This window comes from Podarcis filfolensis, assembly GCF_964270895.1.
Source record: "Podarcis filfolensis genome assembly, chromosome: 2".
NCBI classification, from domain to species: Eukaryota; Metazoa; Chordata; class Lepidosauria; order Squamata; family Lacertidae; genus Podarcis; species Podarcis filfolensis.
The window spans coordinates 54,892,242-54,905,574 of NC_139605.1; the positions used below are offsets into that span (position 1 = coordinate 54,892,242).

At 42.5% G+C, this 13,333-nt stretch overlaps 1 protein-coding gene across 4 annotated transcripts in view; it reads left to right on the plus strand.

Moving 5' to 3' along the window:
• Window positions 1-2,097: 2,097 nt before the first annotated feature.
• Window positions 2,098-13,333, plus strand: part of RNF123 (ring finger protein 123) — an 88,882-nt gene continuing 77,646 nt past the window's right edge. Inside the window, exons 1-5 of one of the 4 annotated variants that reach the window (XM_083603255.1) lie at window positions 2,098-2,403; window positions 7,094-7,211; window positions 9,321-9,405; window positions 11,111-11,190; window positions 12,219-12,316. In XM_083603255.1, the coding sequence (XP_083459381.1) occupies window positions 7,130-7,211; window positions 9,321-9,405; window positions 11,111-11,190; window positions 12,219-12,316 (345 nt within the window). In that variant the 5' untranslated portion in view covers window positions 2,098-2,403; window positions 7,094-7,129. Of the gene's footprint in view, window positions 2,815-2,935; window positions 3,082-7,093; window positions 7,212-9,320; window positions 9,406-11,110; window positions 11,191-12,218; window positions 12,317-13,333 lie in introns of those variants that run through there. The other 3 variants (XM_083603256.1, XM_083603257.1, XM_083603258.1) reach the window with 3 other exon arrangements.

Sequence of the window (13,333 nt, forward strand, 5' to 3'; positions counted from 1 at the left end):
GGTGTGGGTCTGTGGGTGTTTCTACACACAAATCAACTTCCAACTTCTTAGGAAAAATTAGACAAACTAATAGGGAGAGATTTGGAAAGGTGCCAAAAGGCAGCTCACAGGCCATGATCCTTTTTTATATTATTCCTGTTGAGATTATATCTCATTCCGCAATTAGATGTTTCCATACAGTAGAGTACAGAGTACAACAGCAACCTGGTGGGGGAGTCTAATAAAATCAGAAGGAAAGCCAAAGGGGCATACATTTTTAAAGCTCCAGAGCCAAAAGCTGGAGTCACTCTGTTAAGAACTCGGAAGGCATCTTCTGCTGAAGCCCATTAGTCTATTTGATACCATTCTGCACAGTAATGCATGGATTTATCCATCTGCAATTCCCTCCAGACATTGCTGGACAGCTCCCATCCTCCTTGATCATTGCTAACACAAGCTGAGACAAGGCTGTAGTCCAACAACATCTGGAGGGCATTGGGTATCGTAGAACTTAGGTGACTATCCTCTAAATTGAATGAGCCATTATTGGCTTTGCAGATGTATTTCTCAAGCAGCTGAATTCTAACCACATTTAACCAGAACTAATGCCACAGGTTTCAAGACTTACTTTACATACATGGTAGCTAGCTGGTGGCATCCTCAAGTTGTAATTCTGCACGGGGGGGGGGGGGACTGTGGGAATGTCACTAGAGCTCTGGACCCTCCCTAAAGGGATCACCAATACCAGGGACTGACAGGCTAGTGAACATAGGAAGCTGCCTCATACAGAGTCAGACCACTGATCTATCTAACTTGGTATATAAATACAGTGGTACCTCAGGTTAAGAACTTAATTTGTCTGGAGGTCTGTTCATAACCTGAAACTGTTCTTAACCTGAAGCACCACTTTAGCTAATGCTGCCACTGCACGATTTCTGTTCTTATCCTGAAGCAAAGTTCTTAACCTGAGGTAATATTTCTGGGTTAGCGGAGTCTGTAACCTGAAGCATATGTAACCCGAGGTACCACTGTAAACAGAAATCCATTACCAGCTGAAATTAGACAGTTGCCTAGCATCTTGATATTTAGATGCTACTGATGTCTTTTCCTGAAGTGTAACACAATCATTCTATGGGATATTAAATGTGCAATTGTAGAAATTGTTTATTTTTGTTAGAGTTTTATTTTATATTCTTGTATGCTGCTTTGATAGCTTCTGTAATAAGGTTAATAAATCTGTTAAATTAAAATTTAAATTTAAAAAATCCACACTGATGGACAGCAGCTCTCCAGGATTTGGTCTCTTCTAGTTTACATAGAGATCCTGGGGATTGAATTTCAGACTTTCTGTATGCAAAACATATGCTATACCACTGAGTTGAGGTCCTCCTCCTAACGAATTAATTGAAAACTGCCTTTTTAGTGAAGCAGATTTGAGGGCACATGATGCAACCACGAACACGTTTGGGTCTGACTAATGCCTGGATGCTGGGAATCCCTAGTACTTTCTTCCACAATGACTGAAGAAAGCTGGGATATAAAATGTACTTAAGGGTGCTTTCAGATCAACCTTTATTGTAGGATTGGTGCTTGCCTATCCCCATGCCCCCATCATTCATCTGATTTCTGGAGGGAAACTGGTAAAAATTAATCTCAGGGTCATGTCCGGAAAATTATTCCCGCATTGGACTAGATCAGGCATTGGCAAACTCGGACCTCCAGGTGTTTTCAGACTACAACTCCCATCATCCCTGACCACTGCTCCTGTTAGCTAGGAATGATGGGAGTTGTAGTCCCAAAGCATCTGGAGGGCTGAGTTTGCCTATGCCTGATCTAGATGATCCTAGTGCCCCCCCCCACTCCAACTCTACAATTCTAAGCGAGAACTGTCGTCCACATCCTGTTTGCGATTTGTGAACGAGCTGTTTACAGTATGGTGACCCTATGTGGAAGCACCCTACGGAAGAAAGGCGGAATATAAAACGTACTTGTCATGTAAAACCCAAGGGCGGGAGGGGACCGGTCATTAACAGGAAACCCCAGTTGGAGTCTGGTGGAGCTGAAGCGGCGGGTATGTGCTCGGAATATCAGAAACTCTGCGAGACTCTGGGCAGCGGGGCAGCGAGGGAGAGCGCGGGAGGCAGAGACAAGCAGGGCGACACAAGGAGAGGATGCATGTCTGAATTTGAACAAGAGTCAGTCGCACAGTCCCAGGGAGCGGGGAGAGCAGTCTGCTGCCGCCGCCTGTGCCGCCGCCGCCGGCTCTCGGGGGCGGCGCCGGCACAGGCGGCGCGAGATCCGCCCCAATTCTCCTGCTGCGGTTGAACCCTCCGCTTTGTGTGTCCCTGCCGACGCTCCGTAGCAGGGCGGATGTTGTGAGGAGCCGCTGCCGGGGCTGGGCGAGCCAGGCGTGGGGTGGCGGCGGTGAGTCAAAGCGGCGGAAAGAGAGGCAGGCAGGAGCGGAGGGGTCTCGCTGGGGCTCCGGGGTCGGGGAGCCCCTGGCCGGGGTGGGCGCGAGGGCCCAAGAGGGGCGCCTGCGAGAGGCCTGGCTCGGCGGCCGCGGCTAGGCCCGGGTCAGCCGCTTGGGCAGAGTGCCGCGGCGCCGAACTGCCCCGCTCCTCTGCGACCCGAGAAGAGCTCCAGGCTGCCTCGTCGGCTCCGCCCGGGGCTGAGGGAAGGCGCTCCTCGCAGCCTCCAGCCACGCGGGGAAGCTCTCGGCGGTCAGCCCCGCAGAGTGAGCGCCGCCGCCGTCGCGCCGGTCCTTGGCCGGGTCTCGCTGCCCTTGGCGTGGGTTCGTCGGGAGGCCTTTTCCAGGCAGGGAGCGGCTGCCGCCAGGTGCCTCCAGCCGCCGCGCGCGCATCTTCCATGCCCCTTTTCTCCCGCCTTTGCGCACCTCCCTGCCGTCCCCGGCACCGTCCCTCTGCGCAGCGCTGACACCACCTCGGAGGAGCCCTGGTGGCTGTGGGGAAGCATTTGATTTCAAGTTTCCGCCAAAGGAATGCGGAGGGAGGGAGGGAGCCAGTCTCCCCTCGGATGTGTCGTGGGGAACCTCAGTTACGCGGAGGAGGTTGTCAGTGGGAGCTTCAGCGAACCGCCTCAAACGTAAACCCCACTGAGTTCTAGCCCGTAATCCTATACACACATTGCTTAACCTGGGAGTCTTTCTGAGCAGACAGCGCAGTCTGTGGTCACCATAGCGCCAGCCTATATACACTTACACAGAAATAAATCACATTGATTTAAATGAGGTATACTCACAGGTGAGTGTTATGGGACTGCAGCCTGATTGTGCTAGGCTCAAGGTCTGCATCTTTGCTGCCTTATCCTATGCTTGGTTTACTCTGAAGTAAGCACTCTTTAGTTCACTGGACTTTCCTCACAAGTAAGTGAGTATGGGATCAGATCATTAAATACTTTTTTTAACAAACCTTTGAATATGCAACAGTAGAAGCTGCTACAGTGGTGCCAGACAGTGATCCAGATGTTGCAGTGCATGGTGGTTTAAAAATTACCTCCACCAGTGGAAAACTAGAAGTAATAATTACCATGCAGTGTAGAAATACCTCCAAGGCTTTCACAACTCTTGAAGACCAGAGTTATTGCAGCATGGTATTCTGCAGAGAAACTAGCACTGTTTTCAGCTACATTTGTTGCTTAGAACCAAAGCTGACATCTGCATAGTTTCCTTTGCTCCATTTACCGTGTATTCCTTTTGCAAATAAATGGTTGTCATATTGTCACATGGTTAATCTGATAGTCAAAATATTCCAGCAATCAAGATAATTGTAGGATTAAAATTAATATAAAGTAATAATGTCTGTTTATTCAGATTGTACCCTTCAAATGACAGTTTTATATAACTCATGAAGGGCTCAGGCTGCAGTCCTATGCATGCTTCTTTGGGAGTAAGACCACCTGAACTTAGTGAACATAAGAAAAGATCAAAACAAAAAAATTTTTTTTCTTTCCAGTAGCACCTTAAAGACCAACTAAGTTAGTTCTTGGTATGAGCTTTCGTGTGCATGCACACTTCGTCAGATACTGAAGTATCTGACGAAGTGTGCATGCACACGAAAGCTCATACCAAGAACTAACTTAGTTGGTCTTTAAGGTGCTACTGGAAAGAAAAAAAATTTTTTTGTTTTGACTATGGCAGACCAACACGGCTACCTATCTGTAATAAGAAAAGATGCACTTGATCAGACTAAAGGCCTATCTGGTCCTGCATCTTGTTTTCCACAGGAGCCAACCAGATGCTCAAAAAAGTCCACAAACAGAACATGAGAGTAACAGCCCCTTTTTGCTGTTGTTCACCAAACAACTGGTATTCAGAAGCATGCTGCTTCTTGATCTTGGAGGTAACGTGGATACTGATGGCCTTATCCTCCATGGATTTGTGTGCTTCCCTTTCAAAGCCATTTAAATTGGTGGTAGTCACCACATCTTGTGGCAGTAAATTCCATGTGCTGAGTGAATAAGTGCTTCCTTTTGTCTGTCCTAAATCACCCACTATTCACCTTCATTAGATGACCCCAGGTTATGGTGTTGTGAAAGATGGGGGAAACCTAACTCTACCGCCTTTCTCTACAGCTTGCATAATTTTATATACCTCTGTCATGCTTCCTCTTGATTGCAATATTTCCTTGTAGGGGAGTTGCTCTAACTCACTGATTTCTTTGGTTGCCTTTTTCTGTACTTTTTCCAGCTCCACCATATGCTTTTAAAGATATGGTGAGCAGAACTGAGATTTGCTTCTGAATAAGCCTGGGTAGGATTGTTCTGGGAAGGTCCTTGGCAACTAGGACCATCTCTGCTTTCATAGATGTATTCCTCATAAAGAGGTCTACCATTTTCTGTTATTTCTAGTGGAAGAAATATCTGTGTATACTTTTCAGTGTCAGGTCTCTAAGATCAAAGATTATTGCAAAACCCTGTAATGTAGCCTTGAAAATAACCACTTATTTGGTTGCCTAAGGTTATCTTCAGGTGACCAGGCAGATGAGATACATGGAAGTTGGTTTGTTTTGACTTTGAGGCAACAAACAAAAACAGATGCATGGGAAGGTCGCTTAGTATTGTTTGCCATTTTATTTGTGAAATTCTTGTATTGTTTAAAAAACTCATTCATAATGCAGGTACGCTTACAGCTTTTGGATTTTTAGAGACAATCCCTCACTAAATTAAACAAATTCTAATAAAATTGGTCCACTGTAAAACTAAACTGCTTCATAGTGTAAATGAAAACAATTCTGCCAGTCTTACTATACTCTCCTTGCTTGCCATCTAGCCTGTCAGCTGCATTTGCTGCTGTTGCCAAGGTTACTTTTTTGTGTTGAAGTGTGAAAGGTAATCCTGAATTGTAAGTTGATGTTTTCATATTATTCGGAAGGAAGAACATGTTCCTGCTAATGTGGATGTAGAACAGATAGACATGATGGCCCAGTGTTTGGGGATTCAGGATATAGACTTGCTGCATATTATGGGACTGACAGTGACTGGATGTTGCATATAGTCTTTGTTTATGGATAAAACAGTGTCTAGTGATATATAAAATAAGTGAAGTTCCTTAATATTTGCTTCAGTTTATAGTAGATGAAATGAACCTGAAAAAAAGATTGAAAATTGCAGGCTGAAAAAAAGCTGACCACATATTATATACTAAGGAAGTTCTTCATGGGAATAGAAAATATACATGGAAAGGGAAAGGATAGGTTATAAGCCAATTAGAAGGCATTTTGGCATATAAGCAACATATCAATTAATACAGCAGCAACATGGATGGAGGGCCTGTGGCCTTCCAAATGTTGTTAAGTGCCAACTCCTGGTCAGGGATAATGAGAATTGTAGTTTAAAGCATCTGCAGGGCAACAGGTTATCTTTTGGATGCATGTTTGATTAACAGAAAACCTTTAGGAATTCTACTGTACTGCATGTTCTTACACAGTCTTTGTATAACATCATTATACATTGTGTTTCTGTTTTAAGGCAAACAAATATGAGTCTTGTTCTGACTATCATGCTCTGTTTATATAGATAGAAAGCCTACAGCTGCTGTTGCAACCATTACTTTGAACTCTAGAGAGTAATGAAACAATTATTGACAAACACAAGTCTCCCGTAAAACAGAACACTAGTCATATAACTCTCCTGAGAGTTGTTTGGCTATATAGGCATTAACTTTTTTTGTATTGCTATACATGTGGATTGTTACATAAAAAACGGGAATGTGTTTGCCAATAGATATTTATTGCTGTTCAGATGGCTTCCCCTCTCCCTTTCTTTGTTTTTTAACTATATCAGGGGTGGGGAAACTTTTCTGTCCTGTAGACCAAGAACCACCAGCAGACAGACATCCATGCAAAGACTTCAACTTTGGGGACAACCGTTAACATCCTTGAAGTGTGCTTCAAAGCGCTTTCCCTAGAAACTGCATGGATATGCACTTCAAAGTACTGATGAGTGCTAAGAGACATTGTTTTTGAAGTGCATTTCCAGGTGGTTTATGTTGAAACCTCTATGAAACCTGCTTCAGTGTAAAAGCCACACCTTTACCTGCCTCCCAACTTATGTGTGGTATGGGGGAAATGGTCCAGGAGGCTGTATTAGGACACCTGCTAGGCCTAATTAGACCCACCCGGAGGGTCCCTATCCCGGGATTATGCTTTGTGCATTCCCTCATTTTAAAACCATAACTTTAGATACATTAAACTATTCATGCTCTTTATGTATGTCAGTCTTCAGTGAACATTTTTGGCTCTTGTTTTGCTAGTTTTCTGTTATGACTAGGAAAAATGCAGATCTTCTTTTCTAGCTTTTCTTAAATGAAATCATTTTAAGTTTATGAGCCAAAATTTTCTGCATATTAACCTAGATGCGCTCCAGTATTCATGCTGCAGGCAGTGAAACGCCTTGGAGTTTTTGTACTTGTTTTCTTAACAAATTTATAGTATATTATTAGAGGCGGTGAGTTTTATGCCAGAGTATATACACATTTAGAAGCAGGGCAAATACAAAAAAATGTATTGCTACTTTCTTCCAATTTTTGTGAAGAGTTGCATCCTTCTTTGTTGCAAGTGTTTTCATTTCTAATTGGTCAATTTCCCCCCTATTTCAGCTTTGAGATTAGTGGCCATTCAAGCTGACCTGAATTATGACATCAAGAGCTTCTGGAACAACATTTTCTCGGAAGAACTATAGATTAAGCACAGAGCCTGAGAAGTCCAAGGTTGCAGGTAGGAATACTGTTGTGGATGACTGGGGGAAGAGGAGGCTGTTTTTACAAATCTTGTCATCAAGTAATTAGGAGAGAGATTCACTGTTTTCAGCACCATAGCTGTGCAAACAAAGTTGCCACCTATTCAAGTTTGCCACTTCATTGGCAGATACTTTTTTGGGGTCTTAGCTCAGTTGTGCAAGCTAATGGCAAAGCTAAATCTGCTTAAAGGAATTAACATGTATTTGGTGTTTCACCTTTCATAGCACTCCAGACTTGTCCCTGGCACAATGCTATTAAATATCTGATGCATTGTTTAAGGCCAAGTGTTGGCCTAGTTGAAATGGGTTTGCTTGTCATCTGATGTAAAACAGTGTTGCCCTATGAGAGGCAGGGGAAAGCATGGATGGAATTTCAAACTGGGATAAAGGGTGTTTTATCTGTCTTATTTTATCTGTTAGTTTTTAATTCACACAGATGGAGAAGATGGTTTTGGTTAAGTCAGGAATGGGGAACCTGAAACCATGCTCTCCTACCCCCCAACTGTCATCATATGCAATGTCAGGTTTGGAATAGGTAAAGATGTGGCTGCAAAGGAACCATCCGGAGCCTGTCAGTTGTGCCTTGGCAAATGGGGGTTGCTGATTGATGCTGACAGCCTGTTGCCCATTTGCAGGCGCAATTTGGATTCAAAGCTCACCTGTAAATGGACATTTCCTTTGCAGACAGAAATTAGGTCTGAAGTGCTGGGATGCAATAAAGAAATCACAACACTTGGATGAATGTGGCCTTCTGACTCAAAGTAATTGCAGAATTCACCTGGTGGGAAAAGGTTTAGCTTAATGCAAATCTACCCTCACTTGCAGTTAACAGGTGTTCCGGTTTGAAAAGATTGTTATCATAGAGAAATGATCAGCATAATCATTTGTGAATGCATTTTACCATAGACCAAGGTTCCTACTGATATAGGCTCTCGAATAGAACAGCTACTTGGTACTGGTAATTTTAAAAGGTTCTGTTATGAATCCCATGCTCACATGTGTAATGCTAAGTTGTAGCTGTTAAAGAAAGTGCTAAGGAAACTTAGAGCATAACAAAATCCTTCTGTGCAGCTCTTTTGGTTTATTGTTTATTTGGCTTGTCCTTCATTGTCTGTAGGCTGGTCTCTGCACATTTGCATTATGACTGTGCAAAGAGAAGCAGAGGGACAAGGAGAGATAACAAGGACAGGCCAAATTGATCTGTCATTTCAAGCAACATGCTGTAGCTCCTCCTGCCAAGTAACTCAGGAGAATGTGCAAACATTCAAATAGCAGCATGGCAACAATGAGGGGCAAGAGACACATTAACACACTATTTGAATCCTTCAGGAGTAAATTTAGTAACTTTGCTATGAAAAAACCTGGAAGTAGAGTCTCAGCTAGAAACAACACTTTTTATAAGAGGCATGCTGTATCCTCTATTTGCTGTATATACTAAGACATATGGAAAAACATTTAGGTAGGTAGCCGTGTTGGTCTGACGCAGTCAAAATATATATAAAAATAAAAAAATGTCCAGTAGCATCTTAGAGACCAACTAAGTTTGTTCTTGGTATAAGCTTTCATGTGCAAGAAGTGTGCATGTACACAAAAGCTTATACCAAGAACAAACTTAGTTGGTCTCTAAGGAAAAACATTTGGTAGAGATATAGCCTTAGCGGCATTGGCTGAAATTCTGTGTACACTTGGGAGTAAGTCTCACTGAATTCACTGGGGTCATCTTTCAAGTAAACATTTTAAGTGATTTATGAGATGATCTTATCAAAACTGATTTATTAATCTCCATATTTTTGCTGATTAAGTACTATGATATAGTATTAGCTATATAGGCAACAGCATAGGCTGAAGTCATATGATTTAGCTGCCTTACGGAAGCTAGCTCTGAGTGTGTCTGGATGGGCGGCCTCCTGGGAACCTCATGCAAACTGCTTTGAGTTCTATGGAAGAAAGACAGGCTGTAAATGAAATAAATAAATGAAACAGGGCTGCCTAAGTTCATCTTGCCTCACTTGTAGAAGTAAAATTGGTATATTGGAGGTAATAGCTGGTTGTTCCTTGCTGACTTGGCTTTTTACTCATTCTCATAGGGATAGTGAACAGCAAACTCCTGAATGATTATCTGCATCGCATCTTTCCCATTGCTGATGGAACTCAGCCTACTGCTGCATATAGGTACTGGACTTCTGATTCACTGAAGAGCAAGCAAAGTTGTATTGTGGTGTTACTTTAATGGTACTGCTTAGGAACACAGCTGAATGCTGACTCTAGATGAGACAAAAGTTTCATTTTACTGCTGAAGTGTTTATGTGGTATAAAGCTGATGGGCCTTTCAGACAGTAGAACTTGCATGCCTTAGTTTTGAAGGTATGTATGAGAGGCCAGGGGTGTGGTAATTACTGATCTAAATGATAATTTCTGTAAATCTGGCTAAATGGCACTTACAAATGGCAAATAATGATGAAAGCTGAATGTCTTTAAACATCTGTACACTATTTAAGAAATATTTAATGCTGTAGTTGTAACTTCACTTACCTGGGAGAAAGTCTTATTGAATTCAATTTGACTTGCTTCTGAGTAGACATGGTTAGGATTACACTGTTAGATTATTAAACACTTAAAAATGACTGACACATGTCCACTATTAATTTAAATGAATGTGTCTCAATATGTTATGTTTGTATTATCAAAACTAGTTTCAAGTACTTCTCATGTGAAATGATGATGTTAGCTTTCTTTGATTATTTTTTCATTTCTTTTGTGTGATTGTGATTTTAAAAATTGCTTTACACTTGTTCCTTGCCAGTTATGTATAATCCTCCTGAATCAAATAAGAAATCACAAAACAAGGCCTTTAGCAAAGTCCTCTAATTTCATTTTCTTGTACACATTGGAATCCTCGTATTGAGACCTCTCATGTGAATGTTGCTCTGGAAGAACGCCTGTTGTATGTTTGTATTTAAAGATCTGCTGGGGTCAAATTCCGCCCACTATATACTTAGCTTCTGAACTCACAACTGAGTTGTCAGTGCTACTAAAAATAACCTTCATCCCTTTTTCCTTCTGATGAGTAGCAGTTACCAGGAGGAGGAGGAGGAGGAATAGAGTTGTTTCTTGTTGTTTGCCACAGCTTTCCCAGTGTATAGTTGGAATGCTCCAATTCATCATTCTACCATGTTTTTGGGGTTGGTGTCAAAACTTTCAGCATTAAGTTCCTTTGGTTTATTCTTTAAAAGCTGAAAAAAGGAGCTTAGATTAATTCATAGCTCCTGTTGGATTTAGGGGTTCTGCTGCATAAGCCTCAACGCATGGTGATCCACCAACCTAATGCAAACCACCAGCCACGTGTGGCAGCCAACAGCAGCTCTCTTTTTTCTGTCTGCCTGGAACTGTAAAAACATAGCAGTGTTAAGAAGCTGAAAGGACACAGGCCCTGGCTGGTGGGTTTTATTCATCTTAGTCACAAATTGTACATGTCTGCTTCACTACAGCAGTCCAATAGGAAGCCATAAAGAATCTTGGCAGTTGGGATTTGAATACTCTATAGCGTTGTGTTCAAAATTCACACTAGAAGGAAAGAGTTGCAAAATAATTAATTTGTTCATGTTGGTGAACACCAGAGTGTGTCTCTGAGAATCCATGACGTCATTTTCTCTATAGAAGCTATTTTTATTTGTCTAATATTTTAGTTTCTGGTCCTTTCAAGTAGTTGTGTCCCTGGGCTATTTTATCTATTAAACATACCACGTGGCTTTATTAAATAAATAGTTTATGGAGGATCGTGCTGAAGTAGTGAAGAAACTGTGGTTAACAATTCATGTGAGTCTCTCCATGGGGAATTATATAAAAACTGTTGAAGGATACTTCACTTTATTCCTAGAAAGCACCTCTCCTTTCAAAACCTACAAGAACACGTAGAACGATTGCTGGCAGAAGATGCTGTCTCAGAAGATGGTCAAGGTAAATAGATACAATGTCTGCCATAAGTGTCAGCTCCAAGGGGCCGAGCGACTTTGTGCCCCCATTGTTTGTTTTTTGAGGGGGCCGGGCCCCCAATGTTCAGGAGGAGGAGGAGGGTGAACATAGAGCCAGGTGCAGTGCAGCTTCAGTGGCCTGTGGTGGCTCCTTCTCCTCCTGCCATATGGGGAAGGGACGGGAGAAGCAGCCTATACTGGAGCCAAGCATGGCATAGCTCAGTGGTCATTGGTTGCTGCTGCTGCTACCGCCACTAGCTGGGAGCGGCTTCCCCCATCTTTACCTTGCATGGCAGAGGGAAGGGGAGGACAGAGGCTGTGCTGCCACCATGTTTGGCTCCATTCCCTGGCTCCTTGTGACCTTGCATGTGTGACGTCATGACATTGCACCGGGGCTGATGCCTCTGGTGTCTGCTCATTTTGCAATTGCCTAAAGAGAAAGTAGAATAGCATATTATGGGGACTTTCCACCTAAACCTAGTTCCCTTCTTGGTGGTCTTTTTTTCTTAAAAAATGTATTTTTATTAAGTTTTATCAGATAAACATAATATCTATTTTGGGAAAAGAAATGGCCAACTACACAGAAGGTTTGCAGTATATCAGCCTGTTTGATGTTCAGAGCAGTATTCATTGAAACAGTTTGATTCATCCAAGCACAGTTCTCCATAGAGTCCCATGTGTGGAGGGTAGGTGACATGGGTCTTTCAACGATAACACATATTCAGTATTTTTTCTATTTAATGTGTGTCATTGTTAAAAGACACATGTCACCTACCCTCCACACATGGGATTCTATGGAGAACTGTGCTTGGATGTATGAAATGTCTCTACCTTTGGGGAACTTCCTCTGTGTTCAGGAGAAGAAAAATAACCATATAATATCCTAACTGATGCTTGTGCCTCTTTCTTTTGCCATAAAACTGAACACAGAGTTGCCTCATCTCAATTACTCTACCTCTTATGTTGTTGCTTCACAAATATTTCTCATTGTCATTCCTTCAACTTTCATTTCAGATCAGGGGGTAGAGGGCAGGCTTGGCCCTTCAACTGTGGTGTTGGATCACACCAGTGGTTTTGAAGGGCTCCTGTTGGTGGATGATGACCTACTTGGGGTGAGTGTGAGGTAAACGCTGTGAATGGGCTAACTTGTCACTGGGGACTCTAGGTCGCTCTTTAAAGTCTGTGCTGGTGTTTTCTCACTTCATTTTTTGGTTTCGGTATGTCCTCACTCTCCTTTTGCTTTTGGGCTTAGGTAACACTGGTTCCCTGCTAATATTGGCTAATAAGCTGAGTGTGAATTTCCTATCTCCTGCCACTCCTCTTTCTGGAGCGAATCCCCTTCCTCACCATTAAGCAGCTTGTCAGCAGTTATGTCAACTGTGATGAAGGTTAACTAAGGTTACCATTTAACTATAATCTGAGACAGCAGTTTGAGATTCTAATTTAAGGCAAACATTAATTGCTAATGTTGGTGACAAACCATTTAACTGAGGTTAATGGGAAAATTTTGTCTCAGGAGTGAAGGTGATATGTGGAGAGATTGCATGTTTAAGAAAATATTTCCTATTTATTAATTGTGGTCAACATAGAGCCACTATCACGCCGTCATTGGTTTGAGGTTAATAGAAAATGTGTTTTATGCTAGAGTTGCTGTTAGGGTCTCTCCCTTTTGATAACACTTGTCAGGTCTTCATTATAACCTTTCCCTTTGGTTGCTGTTATAGCATGGTTCTTCTTAAGTTTTGAGTTCAGATGGTTCCTTGGTTCTTGGGAGAGCTGCTGGTGGTTCCCAGATTCAGGAATTAGGTACACAACTTTTTTGGATGGAGTTGCATTCTCCCTTAAGGATCAAATATGTAGTCTAGGGGTACTCCTTGATATCCAGGTGGCCACAGTGGTGTGGAGTGCCTTATTTCTGCTCCATCTAGTTCTCTAGCTGCTCTGTGTAGGACACAGTTCTATGAGCACAGTTGTAATGCAGAATGGGGCTGTGGACGTTTTGAAGAGCTATACTGCCTGTGATCATATAGCACCAAATTTGAAGCATTTGCACTGGCTAGCTATGTGTCACTGAGCCCAATTCTAGATGTTGATTGATATATAAAGCCCTGAACAGCTAGGAACTCAGC